Source organism: Mauremys mutica, chromosome 16 (genome assembly GCF_020497125.1).
Source record: "Mauremys mutica isolate MM-2020 ecotype Southern chromosome 16, ASM2049712v1, whole genome shotgun sequence".
NCBI classification, from domain to species: Eukaryota; Metazoa; Chordata; order Testudines; family Geoemydidae; genus Mauremys; species Mauremys mutica.
The window spans coordinates 11,997,219-12,022,769 of record NC_059087.1 but is presented as its reverse complement, the minus strand read 5'-3'; the positions used below and the strand labels follow the sequence as shown (position 1 = coordinate 12,022,769).

At 44.1% G+C, this 25,551-nt stretch overlaps 1 protein-coding gene across 10 annotated transcripts in view; it reads right to left on the bottom strand.

Moving 5' to 3' along the window:
* PIWIL1 (piwi like RNA-mediated gene silencing 1) overlaps positions 1 to 25,551 on the bottom strand; it is a 64,587-nt gene that overhangs the window by 6,600 nt on the left and 32,436 nt on the right. For 7 of the 10 annotated variants that reach the window (XM_044989717.1, XM_044989718.1, XM_044989714.1 and 4 more), the window contains 9 exons: positions 23,493 to 23,680; positions 21,560 to 21,632; positions 20,951 to 21,151; positions 20,292 to 20,395; positions 18,247 to 18,317; positions 10,792 to 10,945; positions 9,676 to 9,801; positions 4,347 to 4,494; positions 1,738 to 2,192 (listed from right to left, as the gene is read on the bottom strand). In XM_044989717.1, coding sequence (XP_044845652.1) covers positions 2,076 to 2,192; positions 4,347 to 4,494; positions 9,676 to 9,801; positions 10,792 to 10,945; positions 18,247 to 18,317; positions 20,292 to 20,395; positions 20,951 to 21,151; positions 21,560 to 21,632; positions 23,493 to 23,680 — 1,182 coding nt within the window. In that variant the 3' untranslated portion in view covers positions 1,738 to 2,075. Of the gene's footprint in view, positions 1 to 734; positions 752 to 1,737; positions 2,193 to 4,346; positions 4,495 to 9,675; positions 9,802 to 10,791; positions 10,946 to 18,246; positions 18,318 to 20,291; positions 20,396 to 20,950; positions 21,152 to 21,559; positions 21,633 to 23,492; positions 23,681 to 25,551 lie in introns of those variants that run through there. The other 3 variants (XM_044989712.1, XM_044989711.1, XM_044989719.1) reach the window with 3 other exon arrangements.

Genomic DNA, 25,551 nt, shown 5'->3' with positions numbered 1-25,551 from the left:
ATAATACAGCATTCTAATTCCAAATGGTGCATACAGATAAAGTGCAATTTTGCATTACACCAGTACTGGTTGCAATATATACAATGAAATTCTGATCTCAAGCAAAATTCTACTCCAAAAGCAACTCTAAAAATTGGCATTGTGGGTATTCAAATAATATCCAGATCATGTATACTCAATATACCAAACTGCATTTGCTCAACACTCTTCCTCACTCCCATTCCAGACCTGCAAATTCAACTTGGATTAATACGCAAATGAGGACTAGGATACATCAATTTACTTATCTATATAGGCACTGAAAGGCTTGCAGGAAAAACTTGTTTTATTACTAAAATAAGCAGATATGACTGAATACAGTAGATTATGCATAAGGTGTCATTTTAATTTAGGCCATTTTCCAAAACCACCAGATTTTAAGCAACAAATCTGTGCTTTAAACAAGGGGATATGCACAGATAGATGCTGTACTAAATGTTAGAAGATGCTACAGGGCCTTCACACAGGAGGGCATCTAAAAGGTTGGCTTCTTGTACGATTTAAACTATATTTATATATAAAAGTAATATGAGCAAACATGCAATATTTTAAACAAAACTTTATTGAAATTTATCATCAAGAGAAAGGAAGAACTTTCACAATTTAAGTTGGTTCTAATTACTACAATGATCTTATAATCCAAAAGACATCAACATAAGTAAGCTACTATGATTTTGCTTGGTGATACTTTATGTAAGTACACAGGAAGAACCTGAAAAAATAATAAAAGGAGGAGTCTTGTGGTTCTAAGCTACCGTACTTTACTTCACGTCAGAATGTATACAACTTAGTTTAAATTTTAAGCTAGTTATGGAAATACTTGAGATGTCTTATAGTTTTCATATGTCCATATTGTATTAGCACAGCAACCCAGAGTGCTAGTCAATGAGCATGAAGAAGTGAAGCTGCTGCAGAAGTTATTTCTGCAATAGTTAGAAGTTACTTTGGATCACATAAAGGAGTAACCGGAAGTAGTGAGAAGAAATTAAGAACTGGATAATTGGGCTAAATAGTATGGAACATTTGATGGCCCCGTCTACATCTTCATGCATATTTTGTCTCTATGCAGATGAAAAACATTGACTATCTGTTCCACCAGTTCCCAAAGCCCCATCAATGAGACTTCAAAGTAGCCTGGGCCAACAAGTGGGAACAAGTCTTGCTCCTGCCGGTCATCCAGTCCATTTCAAATATGTATTTTTTGTTTCTAACATCTATTGTCTAACTAATCAATAACATTACTTTATTTTCACTGTCCATTGGAGCACCTCTGTTTGAAGATTAGGTGTAACTGGTTAAGCCTGTGTTTTCCAGCTGCAAAGACTGGCAAGAAACTAGTATAGGGCAGTTAATATTTTAACTTTATTGGTGTATGCAAGAGGAAAATCGGAATGACAAGTACAGTGACATTTCATCATGCTTACAGTGTCTGGAAGAAACATCACAAAAAAGAGCCTTGATAACTAAGAACACTGCACAATGCCTATACTTTTTTAGGAGCCAGCTGGCATGCAAAATTCAAGGGTCAACAGGTTGCCCTTTTTCAATATAGTTGATAGCCATATCTAGCTTTAAGAAGCCAACAATTAGTACAGGAACCAAAGAAGTCTGCTTTAGCTTAGCGTGACTTATGTTTAGTGTATTCAATCATGAAGTACATATAAGCACAGATTCCCATAAGAGAAACTGTGATGTCTGTAGTTCCCCTTTTTAAAAAAAAAAAAAAAAAAAAAAAAAAGAGCCACACACATGGAAAATGCTATTAAATCAGCAAGTAGGCTGTAGAAAAATATTAACTTTGCTTTGTCACTTTAAAAGGTAGCTGAACTTACTCAGAATTGCATTTTTATGCTATGTTATTTTCATTGTAGAAAAAAACGACATGATCTTTGTGCAAAGTTATGCATTTTCCTCATGCACATTTACTATTTTTGCATCAAAAAAAGTTTTGTAGAGAACTACAACTTCAGTAAGAAAGGAAGAAAAAACAGTACCACAAGAAGTCCCAAAAACTTCACTGTATCCACTTCTGTAGCTCAAAGGTAGTATAAACGGTCTGAGAGTGACAGATTCGGTTCTCTGTGAATGCTCTGACCCACAAGAAAAGCCAGTTTATGGGCATATTGGCAAGGTGCAGGCACTCTGATAACACCCTACAGAAGAAGAAAGCCATTTAACAAATAGTATTTAGCTTTTACTGAATGTGTTAACAAAAATCTGAAATTCAAAGTTTGTATTCATGACATTTGTTTTTCCCTTATTGTCAAATATATTGTATAATACAAATAAAATTGTGTACACATATAGTTATATACCTTTGCATATGTAAAAAGATCCACACAGAAGTGCTTGTTTCAGATTGCCTGCCATGCATTTCATAAATGCAAGTCACATTAATTCAATACTGAGGTTGTACTGTTCAAGTCAAAGTCAGAAATTGCATACATACACATTAGTACATTCTTGTACATTCTGTATATTTTAAATTACATAATGCACTGAAAGGTGCCGTTACAGTTGGGAAAAAAAATTAATCAGCAGATTCAGTTGGTTGAGTCCCTCCTCCCACCCTGCTTAAGACCCTATCGGCCAGCCCTTGTTTGCTTTAAAACAAACTTCTTCTCATAATACAAGACAAGGGAAGGATGCAAGAGGGGGACAAACTTCAACAAGCTGAATTATTAGAATGTAATTTCCCCTTTCTGTTCCATTGCTCATCCTATACAAGTTTCCAGAGAACAAAGGCAGTGAGCAGACCCATAAGAGATGGCAATTTTACTGAATAAGAAGCTTTAAGAGCTAAGTTTTTCTGTACTACCCATATCAACCTGGTAGCAGATAACTGAATAGTGATGCAAGGTTCATGGAAGTTGCCTTACACATTTCTACTGTGAAGGTCTCTGCCTTCTCAGCCCAGGTTGTGGAAATACTATGGTGTAAAGTGGAACTTCACTGGCAGAGATGAGTCTTGCCCATCTGTTCTCAAGTTAGTGTAGTGCACAGCTAGGGTGACCAAACAGCAAGTGTGAAAAATCCAGACAGGAGGTGGGGGGGGGGGGGTTAATAGAAGCCAATTTAAGAAAAAGACCCAAAAATCAGGACTATCCCTATAAAATTAGAACATCTGGTCACCCTATGCAGAGCTTCAGCCAAAAGAAAAAAAGTTTGGTAGCCAAAAACCCTTAGTGTATTGGAAATGAACATCCTTCCTCTATCAGGGTCCGACTCAGGAGCTGTTTTGGAGATTTACTTAGCTAACAAAAAGCTAGGGGTATGGCAACTAAATGCTATTTTCATCTTTTCATTAAGAGTTCAGACTATGGAACAGAGAATGTAGGTCCTGCTTAGGGGCAATATGTCTAAAATGAAGGATTTGAAAAAAGCTTGTGAGTTTAAAGATGGAAAGCAAAACCCCATTAGGTCTCTGAAACCAGAGAGCAGAACCCGGAGTCACTTTTCAGATTATAAACAGATACATGTAAAGTGCAAGTTAACAAAAGAAAACTACTCTACTATGGCTGAGTTTGCACTATCATATGACTCTTAATTTCTGCAGTTCCCAAGCTTGCTTTTAACTGTACAACCTTAAATGAATTAGGTTTTTCTTTCACTTAACTTCCCACTGTATTTCAAAGCTCACACAAAGAAAAAGGAAACAGGTGCACACTGCTGGAGGCAAAGGTCTGATTTTGTAAGTCCTGCACTGGTATCTGAACATGTCAAGCAAGATCCAGTGAGTACTAAGTTCTCAGAAGTGAGCCAGAGTCCTTATCCCAGACCAAGACCAACCAGCCAGCCAAATATGGGGAAAGAGGTCCTAAGGCAATCCGAGGAAACGAGATTGCACTACTATCCCTTCCCAGCACCCCTGCTGCACCCTCAGAAAGTCTGAAATTCTATAGATTAGTAAGAATAATCCAGTAGTATTTAAGTTCTCTGGAGCACAGAGTTAAACATTTTTCCAATGAGAGACTATGGGATCATGTACAGACTTGTAAGGACTAGAATGTTTAGGCTAGAGGCAGCAGCTGAGCAAGGCAGCTTAAATCACTTTAAATCTTTATGGGCGCATGAGCTCTTTACGCTTAAGGCCAAATAATACCCAGGTCATTGATCTGCAAGCAAAAATTTACCCATATTCGGTATGCAGTTTTTTATTCATAGTTTCCCCTCTCCCAAATATTTGCAGCCTTAACCCCAAAATAAGGCCTATTTACATGATATACTCAGAATACCACTCCTGAATCGGAAAAAAGCATTATTATTTTTTTGTTTTGCACTTATGCATTGCAGAAGCAGATACTTACTGGCCAGTTATAGTACATGTGGCAGAGCTTGTAAGTTAAACGTTGCATATGATCTGGTTTCAATGCACTGTTGTCATAGATTACATTGTAGTGGGTTGGTGAAACACTACCACTTCTCACAGCCTGACTCACAATAAAAAAATCATACCTGTAATTGAAGAAAAAAAATACGAACCAGAAGTTGTACTCAAATCAAAGCCTTTCATACAAAATATAAAGTTTGCCTTTAAATCAATTTACCAGACATTTTTTAAAAAGACTATTTGCCTTTGTAGAACTACAGCATGGTAAGAACAACAGGAAAGTAAGAAAAACAAGCAAGTTTTATACACAACATTATAGGCTCTGCAGTCTATTAAGGTTGCCTGATACCCTCAGGTAAAAGACCCCCTTTTCGGTTACTTATAACTTCGTCAAACTTCAACTGTTCAAGGTGAAATTTTACAAATTTCAGCCAAAATGGTTCAGCTGCTTCCAATAATGAGGTTAGGGAAAAATATGTTGTTTTGACTATATTAAATTCTTGAGATCTTTTCTTCCAAATGTTATAGTAACTCCAGGCTCTGGAGCTGGGACTTGAAATCTGGTAGGCGGTGGCCTTTGTATCAGGGGATGGCAAAAACCATATATGTGAGAATCCGCTCAAAATTGGATAACCTTAGTCTGAAAAACTGGAGCTGAATAGAGACAGAGCTAAAACCTCAGAAGAGATTCTGTCCACACTGGGCATATTCAAGCCTAGGGCTAAGCAGGATTTTCCTGACAAGTGCTACTCTTAGTGGCTGCAGCCTATACAAGGTCTGAGTCAAGACACCAGAACTTAGAGCAGGGAGACCGTCTTGCCTCTGGCAACATTGAGGAGGAAGTTACCCAGTTCAAACGCAGACAGGTAACAGATGGACTGGTGAAGGGAGTAGAATGAGACAAGGAGCCTAGGGAGCACGGAGAGAGGGGAACTGGAGGAAAACCATGAGGAGTACAGGTTCGGGTAAGGGAGACCGCTCAAGCAAGGGGCTGGAGTGGGATCCGGGACTGGCTGGGTACAGAGATAGGCTTGGAGACCAGGAAGGGAGACTGGGAATCTAGGGGGGAGACTAAGACTGGCCATGCAAGGAGACTGGGACAAGAAGCAGGAGGTGAGGAGAGACAGGTCTGAGAGGAATAGACCAGGAGTCAAGCTTGTAAGGGACAGGACCAAGCACAAGGAGTAAGACTGCTAGACCACTTCTCCAGTGCCTGGAATGAATCCAAGATTCCTGAGCCTCACCATTTCTCTGCTGTCAGCAAGCATGTATGGAGTGTGTACCAGATGGAGGTTGCAGATTATAGGCACAATAGCACTGGTTAATGCAGCTTGAAACCCAGTTTAAGAGACTTTGAGATGATATTGCAGTCATTGACTCTGTCTGCAATTGAGAAGAACAGCTTAGGTGATTTCCTAAATTCCTTTGTCCTGTCCAAGTAGAATGCCAGCATATGCAGTATTGCCTCACCACCACAACACAGAGACTTTGGGATGAAGGTTGGAAGATGAATTCATTGGTTCATATGGAAAGATGAGGCTACTTTGAGGAGGAATCTTGGGTGTCGTCTCAGGTGTGACTTTGTCCTTAAAGAAAATAGTGAAGGGAGGGTGTGCCATTAGAGATGATGGCTACTAGGAAAGCTGTCTTCATGAACACATGCACAAGGGAGCATGCGGCCATGGATTCAAAAGGTTAGGCTACTGAGGACTAAATTAAGGTCCCATGTTGGTGAGGAATATCTGATTTGTTGGTAAAGGTTACTCATATCTTTGAGGAACCTCTTCACTGGTGGATGTGCAAACACTGAATATCCATCTATCTGCTGGTGGAAGATAGATGGCCACAAAGTGCACCTTTAACAAGCTAAGAAATAGTCCCATCTTTTTGAGGTGTCAGATGTAATTTAGTATTAATGGGAGGGAAGATGTCGGGGTTGTTTGTTTCAAAGTACACCAGATGTGGAGTCTTTTCCACGCAAGTGTGACGTGTTGTTGGTTTTCTACTATATAATACTTCTTTCACCTCCTCAGAGTAGGAATTCTCTGTGCGTTGGAACCATCAAGGAGACAAGCCTTGGGTCGGAGAACCTGTAAGTTAGGATGATTGATCTGCCAGGTATCTTGAGAGAGGAGATGAGGAAGGGACTGAAGAGTAATTGATGAGCACCGTGCTGTGTCAGGTACAGGTACCATATTTATCTCAGCCATGTGAGAACTCTACGTATGACTTTTGCTCCCTCTATTTTGAGAGGGACATTTGCCATGAATGGAAATGGAAAGAAGGGATATAGTAGCTCTTTAGTCCATTGAAAGAGCAAAGTGTTCCCCTAATGATTGTCTTCCCAGTCTGGCTCTGGAGCAGTACCAGATACATTTCTTGTTGCCGTCAGTAGCAAACAGATCTATGGCTGGGGTCCCCCCAACAACAGAAGATGCTGTGGGGCACTCTTGGGGCCACTTCCCATTCATGATCCTGTGAGAATGTGAGAGTGTCCACTGTTATATTCCTGGGTCCCAGTAGGTACGCTACTGCTATGTGAAGGCTTTGGTGACTGCACCAACTCCATAATTTTATTGTTTCTGCACTGATGTAAGCCCTGGGGCATATTACAGCCCCCAGTCAGTAGAGTGTGCTGCCATTTTTACTAGATAACAGGAGAGAGTACAGGGCTCTTTCTTGTGGATTGCTTCCTGCCAACCTCTGATGACCTCTGTTCTGGATATGGAAGCAGCTGCTGCCCTAAAGCTGCTCCTGACTTGCCCTGGTGAGCAGCCCACTCATGCCAGAGACATCAGTCCTGCAGGGAAATAAACAGTCTGCTACCTCGCTGGCAACCGTAGTCATGGGGCAGATAGCAAGAGGTGTGCACCTGCAGGGCACTGGAGGAGAATCTTGAGGGCAGGGGTAGATCCTCCTCTGAGTCCCCCTAGACCCACAGCAGAAAACAACTGCAACCAGTATGGAGGAGCTCTTATTTTTTTCTCCTCCCTCAGCAAAAATAGTGTGACTGTCTTCTCACATATGGCAGGAATCGTTTTCGCACCAAGTTATTCAAACAAAAAAGAATCTGTATTTTGTAAGCACTGCCAATGAAACTATGCATTTCCAAATATTACCAGGATGACCAAAAACATCTTTGCATGTATGAAATGTCCTGCAGACATTAAAAAATTCATCATGAGTGGAAATGACCATCATGAAGAAGAGCATGCGGGAGGTGACACTGACAGTGGCTGTACTTGCAACAAAATGTTCTCAATCCAGAAGTCCTCCTGCTTCTGCAACATCACCATCTGGAAGTATTGTACAAGTTCAACTCTTCAATCAATCATCAGGAAAACATCTCATCTCAACCAACTATATCCAAAAGACTCCCAATAATGACTTCATTTATAGACAAGATGAAACCTGATAATAAAAATTTGACCAAGCTCTGGCAAGAGCGATATGTGCTTTTGGTATGCCATTATCAAAATATCAATGGAACACTTCGCCTGGCAGACAAATTAAGTGGGAGAAGGAATCAAACTTTGTGATAACACGTCAACCAGATTTTGTGTGTGTTTGTTTTTTGGGGGGTGTAGATGTCCGGTGTTGGGGCTCGGCCCTCTCAGGTGCGGCCGGGAGCCAGACCGCCTCACTACAGGGGGGAAGGGGAAGCAGGCATGAAAACAGACATGCTGCAGAGTATGTTAGTAGTGAAATATGTGCAGTACTAGAGAAAATTGGAAGTGGAAAAGTATTTGCTCTGACTGACAATGCCAACAATATGAAAGCAGCATGGGACATCATAACAAATATCCATATATTACTGGAGTAGGTGGTATTTCTTGTGGCGTAAATCCACTTCTTAATGGTTTCATGAAGTGGAACACTCAAAAAGATCCAGAAAACAGCAAAAGGAAGTTCTAAAGTACATGAAAACAATGCATATTGTAGCTGCAATCTTTGATGAAGCAAGGAAAGCACGGTAAGAATAAAATGATAAAATTTCTAGCAAAATAAGATGGGGAACTATAGAGATGTCATCTGAAAGTTTATTAAAACAAAGAAGAGCTCTTCAAGGAACAGTGATAACCGAAGATCTTGAAGTAGTTAAAATGTACACTACACTGTACACGAGGATAATTTCTGGGTTCACCTGCAGAACTCTGAAGACTCTACAGCCAATCGTTTCTGCAATCACAGTATCGGAATCAGACTAAGCACTTTTGTCAGACATTCCTCAACTTACAGCCAAGACAGTTGCTCAAAAACAGTTGATTTTAAGTGTCTCTCCACTCACAAGTCAGGAAGAAGTACAAGTGAAGGACTTAATTGGTAGATGGAAAGAATTTTGCTGCAAACCTCTTAGATCCAAGATTCAAAGGTAGTAATGTTAGTGATGCTAGCATTGTTATAATATTTGACTGGGTTATTAAACAAGCGGGACACTTCGAACTAGATGATGGAAAAGTACTTTCAAATGTTATAGAAAACAGAACCTATTGAGGTATTTTGTCCAAGAGTGTAATCTGGGAATTGGTCACACATACTGCTCCTACAACGTAGTGGCAAGGCCTTTGTACAACACAACCTCTGACACCTCTTAACTTCTTGTCTGCTTCAGAATACTCCAATTTCTGCAGCATGTGGAAAATTTATGCTTTTATAAATATACATAGAAGGTACTGCTATGTGCTAGCTAAACTGTACATAATATATTTCTCATTCTTAAAGAATGAAAGTTTAGTTTTGATAAGTAACTATCGCAAATATTTTTATTTTTCCCTTAATTTGTGTCCCCCCCCCATAAGAACAGGAAAAACCCCTCTTTTTCCTTGCCTTCTAAGTTTTCAGAAATGTTATATCTCTAGTTATTACTCAGATTTGCTCACTGTATGTACTCAGAGTGTTTTACTTAAAATTCATCACTGCTAACAGTAAAGAATTAATTGAGATATTGGGAGAGCGAGCAGGATTATTGTATGGCTCATACACCAACACGAATATTCTACATTCAGAATTTGGTTATTACTGGGAGAAAAGGCAAGAGACAGGAAGTACACTGACTTTCATATTCCAGGTTGGGTTTTCAGTGGTGGGCAGCAAGAACTTGCAGACTGAGAAAGTATGAAAGAGATTATTTACATAAATTTGCCAGCTAGCAATGCCATTTTTACGGTCATTTTAACATTACATCCAATTTGGCCTACTCGTTTCTTTTGAGTGAGCATCAGATTCCATTTTTGGTAGCAGGATGCAAGCCGAACAACTGATTCCTGCCATCAAAGAGTGATTATCTTCCTAAAAGCATTACTTACCATTCTGGTCGGGTAACCTCTACATCAATAACTGTACCAGGGGGTGGATTCTGAAGTCTTCCACCAGCCTGTGCAAAGAACCTAGTATTCACTCGTTTCTTCACCACTATTACTGTAAGTCTTGGGCTAGAAAAAGATTACATGAGCAACATAAGAGCAATTTTTTGAAACTTCAATTTTAGAGAAATTTCCCATTAAAGTTCTTTAAAATAAATTTTTGAAACTACATCTTTACTGATTAATTAGAAACCAGACTTCTAAATAAACTATAATATGCTGGTTTTAGTACTTTATGCCTCCATTTAATATATTGCTTCTATTCAGGTATTTCAGCATAATTCATTACCATGGTACCTAATTAACTTTTGCACTTGCATAGTTGCAAACACCTGAGACCATAAGAGCAGAAGTTTTCCCTACAACAATACTTATACTATACAAGGTTTCTTCTCTTCCTCTCCTTTATTTTAGGTGTACTCAACATGGCACACATCTATTAGCATATACACTAAAAATATATGCAGAAAAAATATTGCCAGATGCTAAATAGAGAAAACAATTAAGTATTTCCATCACCACTAGCAGTAACTGGTCTCTTTTTGTTTAGCATACTGTTTTGTTCCAGTGACAGTTTCAATACTCGGTTGTACCAGCATTGACAGATTTTAGAGCTAATTTAAGGCTATTCCCAAACTACTGAAGATGGAGGACCATGAGAATGCAAATAAAGGAGGATTAACCCAGAATTCACATGTGGTCATGATGAGGTGTGACCAGATAGTTCAAAGGGAAAAATCATAATTTATATGTACATCGAGGACATAAAATCACAAGCATCAAAAGGAGTAATGATATCCTTACAGAATTATCCAGTTACATCACATCAACATTAGGTATGCTCTTTGTAAAAGAACACCCAATATAATAAAAACTCAATGAGTAGGAAAAGAAGCTGTTTGTGGCACTTACTAGATGATCTGATGCAAGTGCACACTAGTGTAAAGAAGAGGTATGCAATCTTTTAGCAATCTTATTGCTTTTCTGAAGCATGACAGTGCATGTTTTATATCACTACAGCCTTTCATTGCATCACTGCATGTATCATAAGAGACTTACTTGTAATCTTTACCAACAGATCTCAAGCAATCCAAAAACTGGGGTACTTCATAGTTAACCAAGGTTTTTAGCTGACCATCTCCTACACCATCACGATACACGATAATGCGAGACGGCATATGATTATTGCAGCTGAACCAGGATCTTAAAGCAGCTTTAAGAAAGGCAAATTAAAAGTTATGCAACTATAATGGGAATGTCTTTCAGAAGTTAAAATTCAGAAAAGACGGTTACTCACCGTTGTAACTGTTGTTCTTCGAGATGTGTTGCTCATATCCATTCCATGTAGGTGTGTGCGCGCGCCGCGTGCACGTTTGTCGGAAGACTTTTACCCTAGCAACTCAGTGGGTCGGCTGGGCGCCCCCTGGAGTGGCGCCACCATGGCGCCGGATATATACACCAGCCGACCCACCCACTCCTCAGTTCCTTCTTGCCGGCTACTCCGACAGTGGGGAAGGAGGGTGGGTTTGGAATGGATATGAGCAACACATCTCGAAGAACAACAGTTACAACGGTGAGTAACCGTCTTTTCTTCTTCGAGTGATTGCTCATAGCCATTCCATGTAGGTGATTCCCAAGCCTTACGTAGGCGGTGGGGTCGGAGTGAGATGTTGCAGAATGCAAACTGCTGAGCCAAAGGCTGCCTCATCTCTGGACAGTTAGACCAAAGAGGCAAAGGTCCGGATCGAGGACCAGGTAGTAGCATGACATAGCCCCTGGAAGGGTATATGAGTCGGAAAGGCAGCAGAAGAAACCTGAGCCCTGGTGAAACGAGCAGTAAGGTGGCTCGACGGAACATGGGCCAAGTCACAGGAGGTGCAAATGCATGACGTCACCCAAGATGGAAAGCTCTGGGAGGAGACAGGTAGGCCCTTCATCCGGTCTGCCAATACAACGAAGAGTTGGGGGCGTACAAAAAGGCTTGTCAGCTCGACATAAAAAGCGAGCGCCCTACGGATGTCTAGGGAGGGCAAATGCGCTCCCGTCGTGATGAATGGGGCTTCGGAGAGAAGACCGGAAGGAAGATATCCCGGATGATATGAAAGGTCAACAGCACCTTAGGGAAGAAGGCCGGACGTGGTCACAACCGCCCCTTGTCCTTACGCAACATAGTGCACTGTGGGTCCACTGTAAGAGCCCGAAGCTCGGAGACTTGACCAGCCGATGCAAAGGTTACAGGGAAAAAACTGTCCCTCAGGACAGGTATCTCAGCGAGCATGTTGTCAGTGGTTCGAATGGAGCAGGCATAAGTCTGCTTATAACCAGGTTGAAGACCCAGGAATTGGTGGGGCGGCGAACCTGGGGGCATAAATGCCCCAAGCCCTTGAGGAACCTAGAAACCACAGAGTGTGAGACTATGAAGTGGCCACTCTCCCTTGGGAGGGAGGTAGAGACGGCTGCCAAGTGCACCCTTAATGATGAACTGCGCCAGGCGCTGCTGTTAGAAGATCATAGGCAATCCAAGAGGAAATGGATCGGAACCTCTGTGGGGGAAACCTTGTGTTTCGTAGCAGCAAGAGAAAGACTGCCAGTTGGGCAGATACGTTAACCGAGTGGAAGGCTTCCTATCCCCCAGGAGAATCCTGTAGAACCGAGGCAGAACAACGTAACTCGGATCGGTTTAGGCCCGCAGCAGGCATGTGGAGATGTGCAGGGATTACGGGTCTAGGTGGTAAAGTTTGCTGTGATCCAGCGTTATGAGGTCTGGGCAAAGAGGCAGGGGAATCGGTTGGCTATCGACCGGTCTAGCAACATGGTGTACCAGTGCTGCCTGGGCCACGCTGGAGCGATCATGATCAGATGCGCTCTGTCCCTGCGGAGTGTTAGCAGGACCTTGCGAACCAGCGGGAGCGGTGGGAAAGCGGACAGCAGACGGCTCATCCACGGCATCAGAAAAGCAGCCAAGATCGAGCCCGGGGAGAGGCCTTGGCATGAGTAGAACTTCTCTCTTGTTCTGTTCTCGCGAGAGCGAAGTTCCGGAAACGTAATGGATAACATCTGGAGGAATCAACCACTTGAGAGACAGGAAGGATCTGCTGAGGCGATCCGCCAGAGTGTTCCGGACCCCTAGGCGAAAGGACGTTACCAGGTCCGTCGATTGAGCTGTGCAGGAGTCCCGGAGCTGGATAGCTCCCTGCAAAGAGAGGAGGACCATGCTCCTCCGTGCTTGTTTATGCAACGGGTGTCCGTTGTGTTGTCTGTGAACACCGAGACACAACAGCCTTGTAAGTGCTGCTGAAGCGCCTGGTACACAAGGCAGACTGCTCTCAACTCCTGGACATTGATGTGCAAGGGCAGCTGTTGAGCCAACCAAAGGTCTGGAGTGGGAAACTGACCCAAGTGAGCACCCCAGCGAAGAGATGGGGGCGTCCATCATGAGGGACACCGAGGGTGAGGTGGATGGAACAGCACCCCTGCACACATCAGGGAGGGCGTCGACCCCCAGTCGAGGGAGCCTAGGACGCTCGGGGGGATCGAGGCGACCATGACCATGCTGTCTCTGGCCGGGTGGTACACTGAGGTGAGTCACAATTAAAGTGTACGGAGGCGAAGCCTGGCATGTTCGGTTACGCACGTGCAGGCAGCCATGTGGCCCAGAAAACCTAGGCAAGTTCAACCCAAAGTTGCCGGGAAGGTCCGTAGACCTTGTACAATGGTTACCATCACGTGAAATCAAGGCGTAGGTAAGCAGGCTGTGCGATACTGAAGTCCAGGGTGGCCTCAGTTAAGTCTATTCCCTGAGTGGGAATCAGGGTGGATTTCGCTATATGGATCATCAGGCCTAAACGCAGGAATAGGACCTCGCCGACGCCCACACGAGTGGTAACTTGGGCCCCGGTGGCCCCTGGAATGAGCCAGTCGTCCAGATACGGAGAACGTGTATCCGACGGTGGCGGAGAGGGCGGCGACTACAGCCAGACACTGTGAATACACAGGGGGCTGTATAGAGGCCGATCGGGAGGACCGTAAACTGAAAATGACGGTTGGCCACAAACCGGAGGTACCTTCTGTGCGGAGGATAAATGGCGACGTGAAAATACGCGCCCTTCATATCGAGGGCGGCATACCAGTCTCCGGGATCCAAGGATGGGATGATGGTCCCCATGGATACCATGCGGAACTCCAGGTATATCATAACTTGTTGAGCTCCCGCAGGTCTAGGATAGGTCTGATACCTCCCTTCACCTTGGGGATCAGGAACTAGTGGGGCTAGAACCTTTTGTCCGTTTCGTCCTTGGAACCTCCTCTATAGCTCCGATGGTGAGGAGCGCCCACACCTCTTGCAAGAGGAATTGCTCGTGAGAGTGGTCCCTAAGGGGTCCCGACCAACGCCTACGACTGCCTCAGCGTCGCCTGCTGGCAAAGCCCTGTTGTTGTCTAGGCGCAGGGTAAGGGCGGTGAGGCTGGCGGAAAGGTCAGCAGTGAGACATCGGCATGTACATGCTGAGAGGGAGTGCATAGTGACCTCGCTGTCCTTTGGGCCTTGCAGCCTAGGGTCAGTTTTGAGAACAGGCCTTTGTCATTGAAGGACAAGTCCTGTATAGTGTGCAGCAGCTGCAAGGGAAGGCTCGATAACTGGAGCCATGAAATGCGCCTTGTAGCAACACCCGAGGCCAGAGTCGTGGCTGTGGAGTCCGCTACATTCAACAAGGTCTGGAGGGAAGCTCTCGCCACTTTCGGCCCTTTTTGCAGAAGGGCATCAAACTCTTGACGGGAGATCTGAGAAACCAACTCCGTAAATTCTCCCACCGCCGCCCATAGTAACGGCTAAGCAGGGCTTGCTGGTTTGCTACGCGAAGTTGCAGGGCCCCCTCCGAGTACATCTTACGGCCCAGTAAGACCATTCACCTAGCCTCCTTGGATTTAGGAGCTGGTGCCTGCTGGCCATGGCGTTCCCTCTCATTGACGGACTGGACGACAAGGGAGCAAGGGGGAGGATGTACATATAGGTACTCGTACCCCCTAGAGGATACCATGTACTTGCGTTCGACTCCCCTGGCCGTGGGCAGGATAGAGGCTGGAGACTGCCAGATGGTATCAGCATTGGCCTGGATCATCCGAATGAACGGAAGGGCCACTCTAGTGGGGGCATCAGCCGACAGAATGTCTAGGACCGGATCCTCTATCTCCGAGACTTCCTCCACTTGGAGGTTCATATTGAGTGCCACCTGTCTCAGGAGGTCCTGATGGGCCCTCAAGTCGATTAGAGGAGGGCCCGAGGCGGATGTTCCTGCCACCGCCTCATCTGGGGAGGAGGAAGAAGAAGAAAGGCCGGGGACAAGTGGGTCCTGTGTGGGCTCACGCTCCTGGACGACCTCCTGATCCGGTGGGATGTGGGAATCCGGTGGCAGAACCGGACTTCCTCTGTACCGGTCGGAGGGGGACGGCTAACCATCGCCTCTGGCACCCAGTGCTCTGACGGAACAGAGCGCGATGGGATCACAGGTAGGCCTTTGGCCTGATGGCACGCCCAAGATGTACAGGGCAGCCACTGATGGGGGTCAGGGTCCTGGCCTGGGGCACCCGGAAGACTCTGGTGTGCACATCCGAATGGATGGCCATGGAGAAGTTAAAGCCCTGGGCAGAGTCTCCCTCTCCAGCTCATGGCGCTAGACGCAGCACCGGGGATCGGTACCGTGAGGCCTACCGGTACCAGGAATGGGACCTGCGACCGGAGCGGTGCCGGGAGCCTGACCGAGATCTCGAGGCTCGACGCCGGGAGTGGCTACAGGAGTCCAGTGCCTGGAGCGGTGCCGGGAGCTGGATCGGCACCAAGTGTACCAGGTCGGGGAACGGGACGCTGATCGGTGCCGCGGGTACGACCAATACCAATATGGGGAACGGTGCCAGGACCGTGAGCGGTGCTGGCACCTGGCTTGGCGACAGGACCGAGAACATCTGCGGGACCGCGATCGTGAACGGTGCCGCTCTGTGGTGCCGACGCAGGGTGGCCTGAGCAAGACAGGCTCGCCGATAGACAATATAACCCGCACCGGCGGTGCTGGGGGTTGAAGCAGCACAGGCTCTGTCATTGCCATCAACTCCCTCGCTGTGGAAATGTTTGCGGCGTGGAGGGAATAGTGAGCTCAACCACGGCTCGTACCGGGGAGCGTGTCGGTACTGGACTCAACGGCTCTTGCATGGCCAGAGTGGACGGTGCCGATACTGTCGGTGCCGCAGCAGGTATAGGTGCCGGGCAGTGCGACTTAGTATAGCGCTCGGCTGCGGAGCAGGCGGCTCCGACGCAGCTTAATAACAGGCTCGACCACGGTTCGTACCGGGGAGCTTTCCAGCACCGGACTCGACAGCTCTTGCATGGCCAGAGTTAGCGGTGTGGATATTGTCGGCGCCGCAGCAGACATCGGTGCCGGGCGATCCGACTTATTATAACGCTCGGGCTGCGGAGCAGGCGGCTCGGACGCAGCAGGAGTCCTGTGTCTCTTCATCCTCCAGGAGAGAGATCCGTGCTGAGCGGACGTCGGTGCCAGCGACGGCCGGTGCCGGGAGGCCTTGGCGGTACCGGCGATCCGGTGCCGAAGGAGCGCTTCTTGCGAGAGCGGAGGAGCAAGAGCTGCCTCCGTCAGGAGCTGCTTGAGACGAAAGTCCCGCTCCCCTTTGTTCTCAGATTAAAGGCCTCACAAATGTGGCACTTATCTGTGAGGTGAGATTCCTCGAGGCACTTAGGAGAGGATCTCGTCGGCATCGGCTTGTGGCCGGGCCGAGCATTATAAAACCCTGTGGACCGGGCATCGGACCCGGCACCGGGTGAGGGGAAGGGGATAAACCCCGAACCCCGTGAAATAAATACACTACACTATACTACAAACAAATAAAGTTAACTACAACTATAAAAATCTGAACTATATACAATACTTAACGAGAGAAACTACGAGTAGCTAGGGAAGTGGAGGTCAGCTAAGCCGCGCTCCACTGTTCCAACGACCGACACGGGCGGTAAGAAGGAACTGAGGAGTGGGTGGGTCGGCTGGTGTATATATCCGGCGCCATGGTGGCGCCACTCCAGGGGGCGCCCAGCCGACCCACTGAGTTGCTAGGGTAAAAGTCTTCCGACGAACGTGCACGCGGCGCGCACACACCTACATGGAATGGATATGAGCAATCACTCGAAGAAGAATGGATCTGTATTACTCAATGAATAGTAAAAAATTGTGAAGCCTTGAAAAATCCACTCCCCTGAGAAACATTAGTAAGTTGATCTAAGCCCCAGTGTACACATTGCTAGGCTGATGGGACAATTCCTCCATCATCCTAACTATTGCCTCTCAAGGAGGTGGATTTACTACAATAGAAAAACCCCTTCTATTGCTGTATCAGGTATTACAGCAGCATAGCTGCAATGGCACAGGTGTGCCACTGTGGTGCTTGTAGTGCAGATATACCTTAAGTCCCTGTTGATTCCAGACCAGGTTGGCAGCAACTGTACAGACTAGTGGATGGGTTTTAATCACCCATCCACCCAACCAAAAAACCTTGTTTGCCTGTGGACCAATATATTACTAAAAGCACTTAAAAATCACTTAAAGTTCCAATCAGAGTAAAATGAGGAGGAGGGATAGCTCAGTGGTTTGAGCATTGGCCTGCTAAACCCAGGGTTGTGAGTTCAATCTTTGAGGGGGTCACTTAGGGATCTGGGGCAAAAATTGGTCCTGCTAGTGAAGGCAGGGGGCTGGACTCAATGACCTTTCAAGGTCCCTTCCAGTTCTAAGAGATTGGTATATCTCCAATTATTTAATTTAACGTTAGAAAAGCATCTTAGTCCATTCTTGTCCACTGTGGTGGACTTCGCTGTTTGTAATATTCAATCTGAAAAGAACTGTGGGGACAATGAAGATTTTGCAATACTGTTCAACCAAACTCTGCATATATCAGACTCCCAAAAATAATCTGCAGGACAAGTTTCTTTAACAGTGATGTGCCTGGAAAATGCATTAGAAACCTGTTTACCTCAAGCAGAATTAAACATTGATACATTTAAAATCAGGTTTTATCAAAAAAGTATTTAAAGAGGGATGCATGCAGTTGATAGACAATTAAAATGACAAGGTAGGTAAGGAAATGTCTTTTATTGGACCATCTTCTTCTCTGAAGAAGAAATCTGTATAAGCTCGAAAACTTGTCTCTCTCTTATCAACAGAAGTTGGTCTAATAAAAGATATTATCTCTCTCTCTCTCTCTCTCTCTCTCTCTCTCTCACACATATATCCTGGGACCAACCTGGCTACGACAACACTGCATATAACAATTAAAATATCAGTTAGGACCATGCAAATTAGGAGAAGCTACATAAACAATTTGATAATTGTCAGTGATAATTATATATAAACTTCCAATCTATTTTTACTCAAATGTAATTTGATGTTTTACTCAATGCAACACAAAAGTCTGTTCTGAGAAGGAACAACAGCCTTATCTGTTGAGGGAAGAAAATGTTACCTTGCAAGCAGACCTTGAGTCCATCCACAAGTTCTTGTCCACGATCTTGGAAGACACAGCGAGAGAACCACCTGTTCAGATAAAAATCAAGAAAAGCATCAAAGTAACCTATTAAGTTTCTAAATTGATTTAGATTGTAACAAACAATTAATTTTGGCAAGTATGTCCTACAGAGTCAACAGGCAAAAATGTGAATAATCATACTAACGTGAATTTGAGTACCATACACATACATTGTCTCCACAAAGACACTTGGAGCAGACATGTACCTTGGGCCCAACTTATGATTCCTCTTACAGATCCAAATTGAATGTGAGGCTACTTAAAGGGACCACAGCCCAGTCTCCCTCAGTTATTTTAGATATTCAAAATAACTAACCACTCCCTGAGAAGCAGGAAAGAGAATTATAGATCTGCAGAGGTAAAGTAATTTGAGACTGCTAGTTACAGATAAGCCTTCCTTTCTATGTCAAGAACAGTCTCCACTGTTGGAAGACTAACTAGAAGCTACCACCTCCTGGAGAAAAATAATAGAGTATTCTTTAGTCTATCAGTCTGTTTAACTTAGGCCAGAGACATGAGAATGAGTGCACTATCTTGCTTCACCTTCCTGACTTTCAAGGAAGACCAGCAATTGATTGGATCATATAGGATACTCAGATGCATCACAATAAAAAAAAAAAAAGATGGAGGTCTTTGGCTGAGCTACAGACCAGATTATATGAAGAGAATTATGTATTCCTTGTGGAATGCTGGCCTTGATAAGAGTCTAATGGATAAGAGCAGACATTAAGATAAAATGACATTGGCAGCCAGTCCTTTTTACAGCCTTGCACTGAACATCTGGATTCACAAGAAAACATACATGCAAGCCCAACATACACTGCTTTTAAGTGCTTCAGGAGTTCACAGCACTGAAGCATAAGCTTTAAACCTTCTGTTCCCCCACCAAAAGTGGTAATTTGAAGAGATTCTCTAATGGTAGTGGGCTATCTTTCCATTTCCCGTATTCAAAAGCTGTCATCTTTGATCCTCATTGTATTGTATGCAAACAGCAAAGGAAGACTTGTCAACTTACCTATCATGCAACCAAATAAATCAGATAATAGATTCTACCACACAGCAGCGGTTCTCAAATTATGGGGAGGCCCTCCCAAGGAAGGCATAGGAATGTGGCAAGGGAGGCATGAGCTTTTTTAAAATTAATTAATAATAATAATATTATAATTATTATAATAAGAGCTCTTGTTGTCAGCCCCAGGTAGCTGGGGCTCATGCAGAAGGGCTGTGCAAGAGCCCCACTACCCAGGCTTTCCTCCCTTCTCTCCTCCCCCACCCCCCAATCTCTCACTGGGAGGCCGGCAGGACTCTGGCTGTCACCCCCATGGTGCCAGCAGCAGTAGCAGCAGCACAGAAGTAAGGGTGGCCATGGGACGCTAAGACTGCTGTGAAAAGTGATATTGACAAATATCACTTTTCACATTACCTCCCTTCTATGCTGCTGATGGTGCAGTGATGCCTTCAGAGCTGGTCACCTGGGCAGCAGCCGGTGCTCTCCACTCTGCATTCAGAGCTGGGCAGTAGTATATCTAACTTGAGAGTGGTGTAAACTACTACAGACACAAATAAAGGGGACCCATCAAGTGTGAGAATGACTGACATTTACATTTAGAATAAAATACAGTAGGCAGAGAACAGGTGAGGCAAACAGCATACATGTCCCTAAACTCAAGCCAGTGTTACATGCTTTTTTAAAAGTAATATTTACACAGCAGTGAACCTAAGAATTAGGAAACTCTCTCTATAGGTCAGTCAGCTTATTCCCTTATTCCTGAAAAGTCTGGAAAATAATGTACTGCTACTTAATAGTAAGCTAATCAGGAGCTTTTGCCTACACAGTGTTCGTGAAAACATATAGTATGATGATAAACCAACATAGACAAGGTTACTTTTAAAATGGCTGTTCATCACATTAGGCTTCTTCTTCAAGACTACAGATCTGTCAAGTTCTTTCAGTTTATACTGAATGCTAAAAAGTATCTTACCGTGTCATCCCCTGATTCAGGCTAGCAACAAATCCTGCAATTGATCGCCGCCCAGCTGTAGTGTCATGATAACAGTCAATTCCCACAATCATAACTTGTTTCAACTTTAAGAAAATAGTGCACAGTATATTACAAAAAGTGCAACAACATGCCAAAAGCAAACATTTATCATATCTGCACTAAAGTATTATACACAAAGCACCAACTTCAAAAATAATCACAGCTTTTTCACTGTTCAGGATACTGTTTACTTCCAAAATGTTTTTTTTTAAAATGACTGTTTTTATGGAGTGCCTACTGAAAGTATACATGCTGACAGCCAGAAGCCTACATTTTACAACTGAACTATCCATTGTCTCCAATTGTATCCTCAATTAAAAGTTCTATCAGCTGCTTATTTCCTCAAGTTTACCCATGTTGGCATTTTCTTTTTGGAAGCAAGTTATTTTGAGTAGGAGACACTGCAGGTAACCAACTGAAATTTAGAAGTAAATAAATCAGCCATCTGTTGCCTTTCTGAACACTTATTTAAATGTTTAAAAGTTGTACCAAACAAGTTAAGAAAGTATTCTAATATTTTCTTTCAATATGATCAGAGTTCAGAGGAAGAAAAAAGACTCAACTGACACAAGGTTAATGAAACAAAGCCAGCTACTTACTGGGATTTCAACACTCCAGAGCTCTCCACCCATCTTGCAGTTCATTTGTAAAGCAATTTTCGTTGCTATAGCCATTACAGTTTGTGGCTTGCTTAGAGTGCGAGCTATCACACACTGACTTGGAGTTGGGCAATCAGTACATAAGTATTTCTTGATAGCATCATACTTATCTTTACGATTACTGGATAGAAGGCAAACTACCTTTAAAATTAAAATGAAAAGTTTAAAAAAAAAAAACTACAGCAGAATCAAATTTATTATTTGTTTGAAAGATCCGTTGTACAGTACACTGCTATAGCTCCCTTTCCAGAACAACAGAAAAATCCCAAGTGTTTTCTGTGAAGTATTTAGACAGTTTGGGTGCTTAAGTTCTGCTGCCTAAAACTAATGGGTGCTCAACAATTCTATATTTAAGCACTGACACGATCTAAATACAGAAGTTTCTACACATGCCTGGCCTCATAAGTATCACCTGACACTTGGGAGGTTAGTCACATAACTCCATAAGTATAAATCCACAGAGCTAATTTCATTATTAGGATATTAATGCAATACATAGCCAAAGGTAGAGATTAACATACTTTGAAATTATGGAATTAGCATACATACTATCTGTGTGTCAGAGGTAACCTTTTGTTGCAAGACCCTCAAATAAGCTTCTGTTCTATCATCTACTTCAATCCTAAAAAGGGGAATAACAAGAAAATAAAAAGCGATATGGCTGTAGCTAAAGTTATAGTAGCTGGTGAAGCAGCAAGAACATAAGCTACCCATGCATCAACAGAAATTAAGTACAAGGTAGTTTACATTTACATCTGTTAGCCAAGTTACTATATTCACACTGTACTAAGGTGTTCGCTCCACCCCTTAAACATTAAAAGGAAATGTTCCTTAACCAGAGTTACTCATAAGAATGAAGGAAAATCAAGATTAAAAGAGTCATGAGCTTGACTAAAGGAGACTTTGGTCATACTTTTAAGTTGACTTCGGAAAGGACGATGATACAGTAACTCCTCGCTTAATATTGTAGTTATGTTCTTGAAAAAAATGTGACTTTAAGCAAAATGATGTTACGTGAATTCAATTTCCCCATAAGAATTAATGTAAATAGGGGCGGGGGTTAGGTTCCATGTAAATTTTTTTTGCCAGACAAGAGACATTATATAGATATACAGTATAAGTTTTAAACAAGTTCTAATCAGAGGATTGTCTGGGGACCTGCTCATGAGCTCCCTGAGCTTCTCCTAAAGCAACCATGTTGATATCAGGTGGGATATTTCCCAGGGAATGCCTTGCTGCTAAATGATGAACTAGCACTCAGCTGAGCCCTCAAGGGTTAACACGTTGTTGTTAATGTAGCCTCACACTCTATAAAGCAGCACCAAGGGAGGCAAGAGACAAAACAGATGCATGGCAAGGGCTGCAAACACTTCCCTGCAGAAACTTAATGATGATGAACCCACACTATCCCGCTGGAGTGCACTACTCCCTCCTCCAGACAGCACATGCACGGCTGCGCAGGCACTAACTTTCCAAAGTGCCAGGGGGTGCTCAACCCTAGGTCCGCCCCCACTTTACCCCCCAACTCTAACCCCCCAGCCTTTTGAACACCGTGAAATAGCTGACTGCTGCTGGCGGGAGGCATGGGGAAGGAGGGGGGAGTTGCAGATCCGCAGGCGGGTGGCACTGGGGGACGTGGAGTGGAGCTCATAGGGGGCTGCCAGCCCACCCTGGTTCCAAGCCTCCACACTCGCTAGCAGGTGGCAGCCAAACAACATTATAAGCAGACATTGCGCAACTTTAAATGAGTATGTTCTCTAATAGATCAGCAACATAACGAAATAATGTTAACCAGGATGATGATAAATGAGGAGTTACTGTACACTTGAATTTGTGCTGCTGCTGCTGCTATTCTATTAGAGGCAGCTCCACCAATTAGGATAGTTAAACTTTCGACGTCCAGCAGAATCCTTCCAATCAGCAGCACCTTCTCTAATCCTCAGTTAAAAGCTTCCAGGGACTGAAACACTAGCTCCAAAACCTAATCTTTTTACTAAGGGTACGTTTATACTTACCGCGCGGGTCGACGCGGCGAGTTCGACTTCTCGGAGTTCGAACTATCGCGTCTGATCTAGACGCGATAGTTCGAACTCCGGAAGCGCCGCGGTCGACTCCAGTACTCCACCGCGGCAGGAGGAGTTGGCGGAGTCGACCTTGGAGCCGCGGAGTTCGCTTCCACGGCATCTGGACGGGTAAGTCATTCGAACTAGGGTAGTTCGAATTCAGCTACGTTATTCACGTAGCTGAATTCGCGTACCCTAGTTCGACCCCGGGGCTGTGTGTAGACCAGGGCTAAGTGATTAACCATCTGAAATTGAAATCTCTGGAGCACTTTGGAAAAACTGATTTTAAAACTTTTTTAATTGTTACAGTAATATGCAATATTAGAACTCCTTCCTCATTTAACACATGATTATTGAAAAATTCAAAGAACTATAAGAATTTCTGAGCAAGTTATTTATCACATTTCTACAGTACTTACATTATTGCCTTGTTCATTTGGATGCCCATGGCTGGTGTGACTTTAAATAGATTTTGAACTAATGCATTGGCAGCATCATAATTGCGCCGTGTGTATATTAATAACCAGTTATCCAGTGGTTTTACACTAATTAAGGGAGCTCCCCTAGTTTCTTTGGACCAGTCTGCAAATTGAGGATTGTAGTCAAACTGGAAATGAAAAAGGATTAAATTAAGTCCTGCTGGAGCATAACTAACTTTCACAAAATCTATACTTAATATACTCCAGAATATATCAACATCATTTGCCTTTGCAGTTCCAAAGTTTCCCATGAAACAAATTTTTAAAAAAATTCAGTTTCAGAAACTGTATCAGTAAGTAGTAGAGAATAATATGACAAAATATCCTATTTGTTTTATTTTTAAAATCATTAGAGACAACTGCTACTTAGTACTGATTGAAATATCTTCTCTTTTCTAGATCAAAGTCTTCTGTTTGTGCAGTAATGAAAATGTGACAATTTGATCTAGAAAAAGATATGTTTCAATCAATAATAAGCAACAGCTGAAATAAAATTTAACTACGTCATAACATGTCGGTAGCAGTGTATAACATGCACTACTGTTCTGTTCCTTCCCTTTGCAGCATCTGGAACTGGCCACTGTCTGAAGACAGGATACTGGGCTAGATGGAACCTGTCTGTCTGACCCAGTATGGCCATTCTTCTGGCTTGAATTGAGACCGGGAGTAGCTGGCTTACTACAAAAGCAACTTTCCCTCTCTTAGTATTGATACCTCATCATCAATTATTGGGAGTGGACCACAACCACTCTGACTGAATTGGCCCTGTCAACACTGGTTCTCCACTTGTAAGGTAACTCCCTTCTCTTCTGTTGTCTTTAAGGTGCCACCAGACTTCTCGCTGTTTTTGTGGATACAGACAAACACAGCTACCTGGATACATAAATAGGTAGTGAGTCTGGTTTACAGTGAACTTGATAAACCTCCTGTGACCTTGGAAAAAATCAAGATGTGAAAATACGTGTCTCTCAAGGCAAGGGCGGCATACCAGTCCCCATACCCAGGGAGGGGATGATCGAGGTCAGGAAGACCATGTGGAACATCAGCTTTTTGAGGTAGCCGTTGAGACGGCGCAAGTCTAAAATAGGTCAGAGACCGCCCTTGGCCTTTGGAAATAGCATGAGTAAAACCCTTTTCTTCTTAAGTCTGTGGAACCTCCTTCACAGCTCCCTTTGGAGAAGGGCTTACACTTCTTGGGCCAGAAGTTGCTTGCGAGAAGGGTTCCTGAAGAGGGAGGCTGGGGAGGGAGGGCGTGTGGAAAAACTGAAGCATATAATCCCTTTCCACAGTGTTCAGCATCCAGCTGTCTGTGGTGATATGAGACCATGCCATGCTCAAGTGGGACAGGCAGTCGAAAACAAAAGGGAGACAATCTGGTGGCACGGGAAAAAGACAGTTACCTTTTCCATAACTGGTGTTCTTTGACATGTGTTGCTTACGTCCATTCCACAATAGGTGTGCGTGTTCGCCACGTGTACCAGTGCCAGAAGTTTTTCCCTAGCAGTACCCATAGGGCAGTGCCCCGGCGACCCCTGGAGTGGTGCCTTTATGGCGCGGTATAAGGGGCGCTCCCCCCACCTTCAGTTCCTTCTTGCCAGACAATTCTGAGAGAAGGGAAGGGAAGCAGGATGTGGAATGGGCATGAGCAACACATCTCGGAAAACACCAGTTACAGAAAAGGTGACTGTCTTTTTTTCTTTGAGTGATTGCTGATGTGCATCCCATAATAGGTGATTCCAAGCTGTACCTGTTGGAGGTGGGTAGGAGTGCACAGACTCGTGGGATGGAGTACAGCCCTGCCAAACCCGGCATCCTCCCTGGTTTGGGAGACGATCGCATAATGCGAGGTGAACGTGTGAACCGAAGACCATGTGGCAGCCCTACAGATGTCCTGAATGGGAACATGGGCTAAAAAGGCAGCTGACAAGGCTTGCACCTTAGTCGAGTGTGCCCTCACAATTGGTGGTGAGGAGACTCCCGCCAGGTCATAACAGGTACA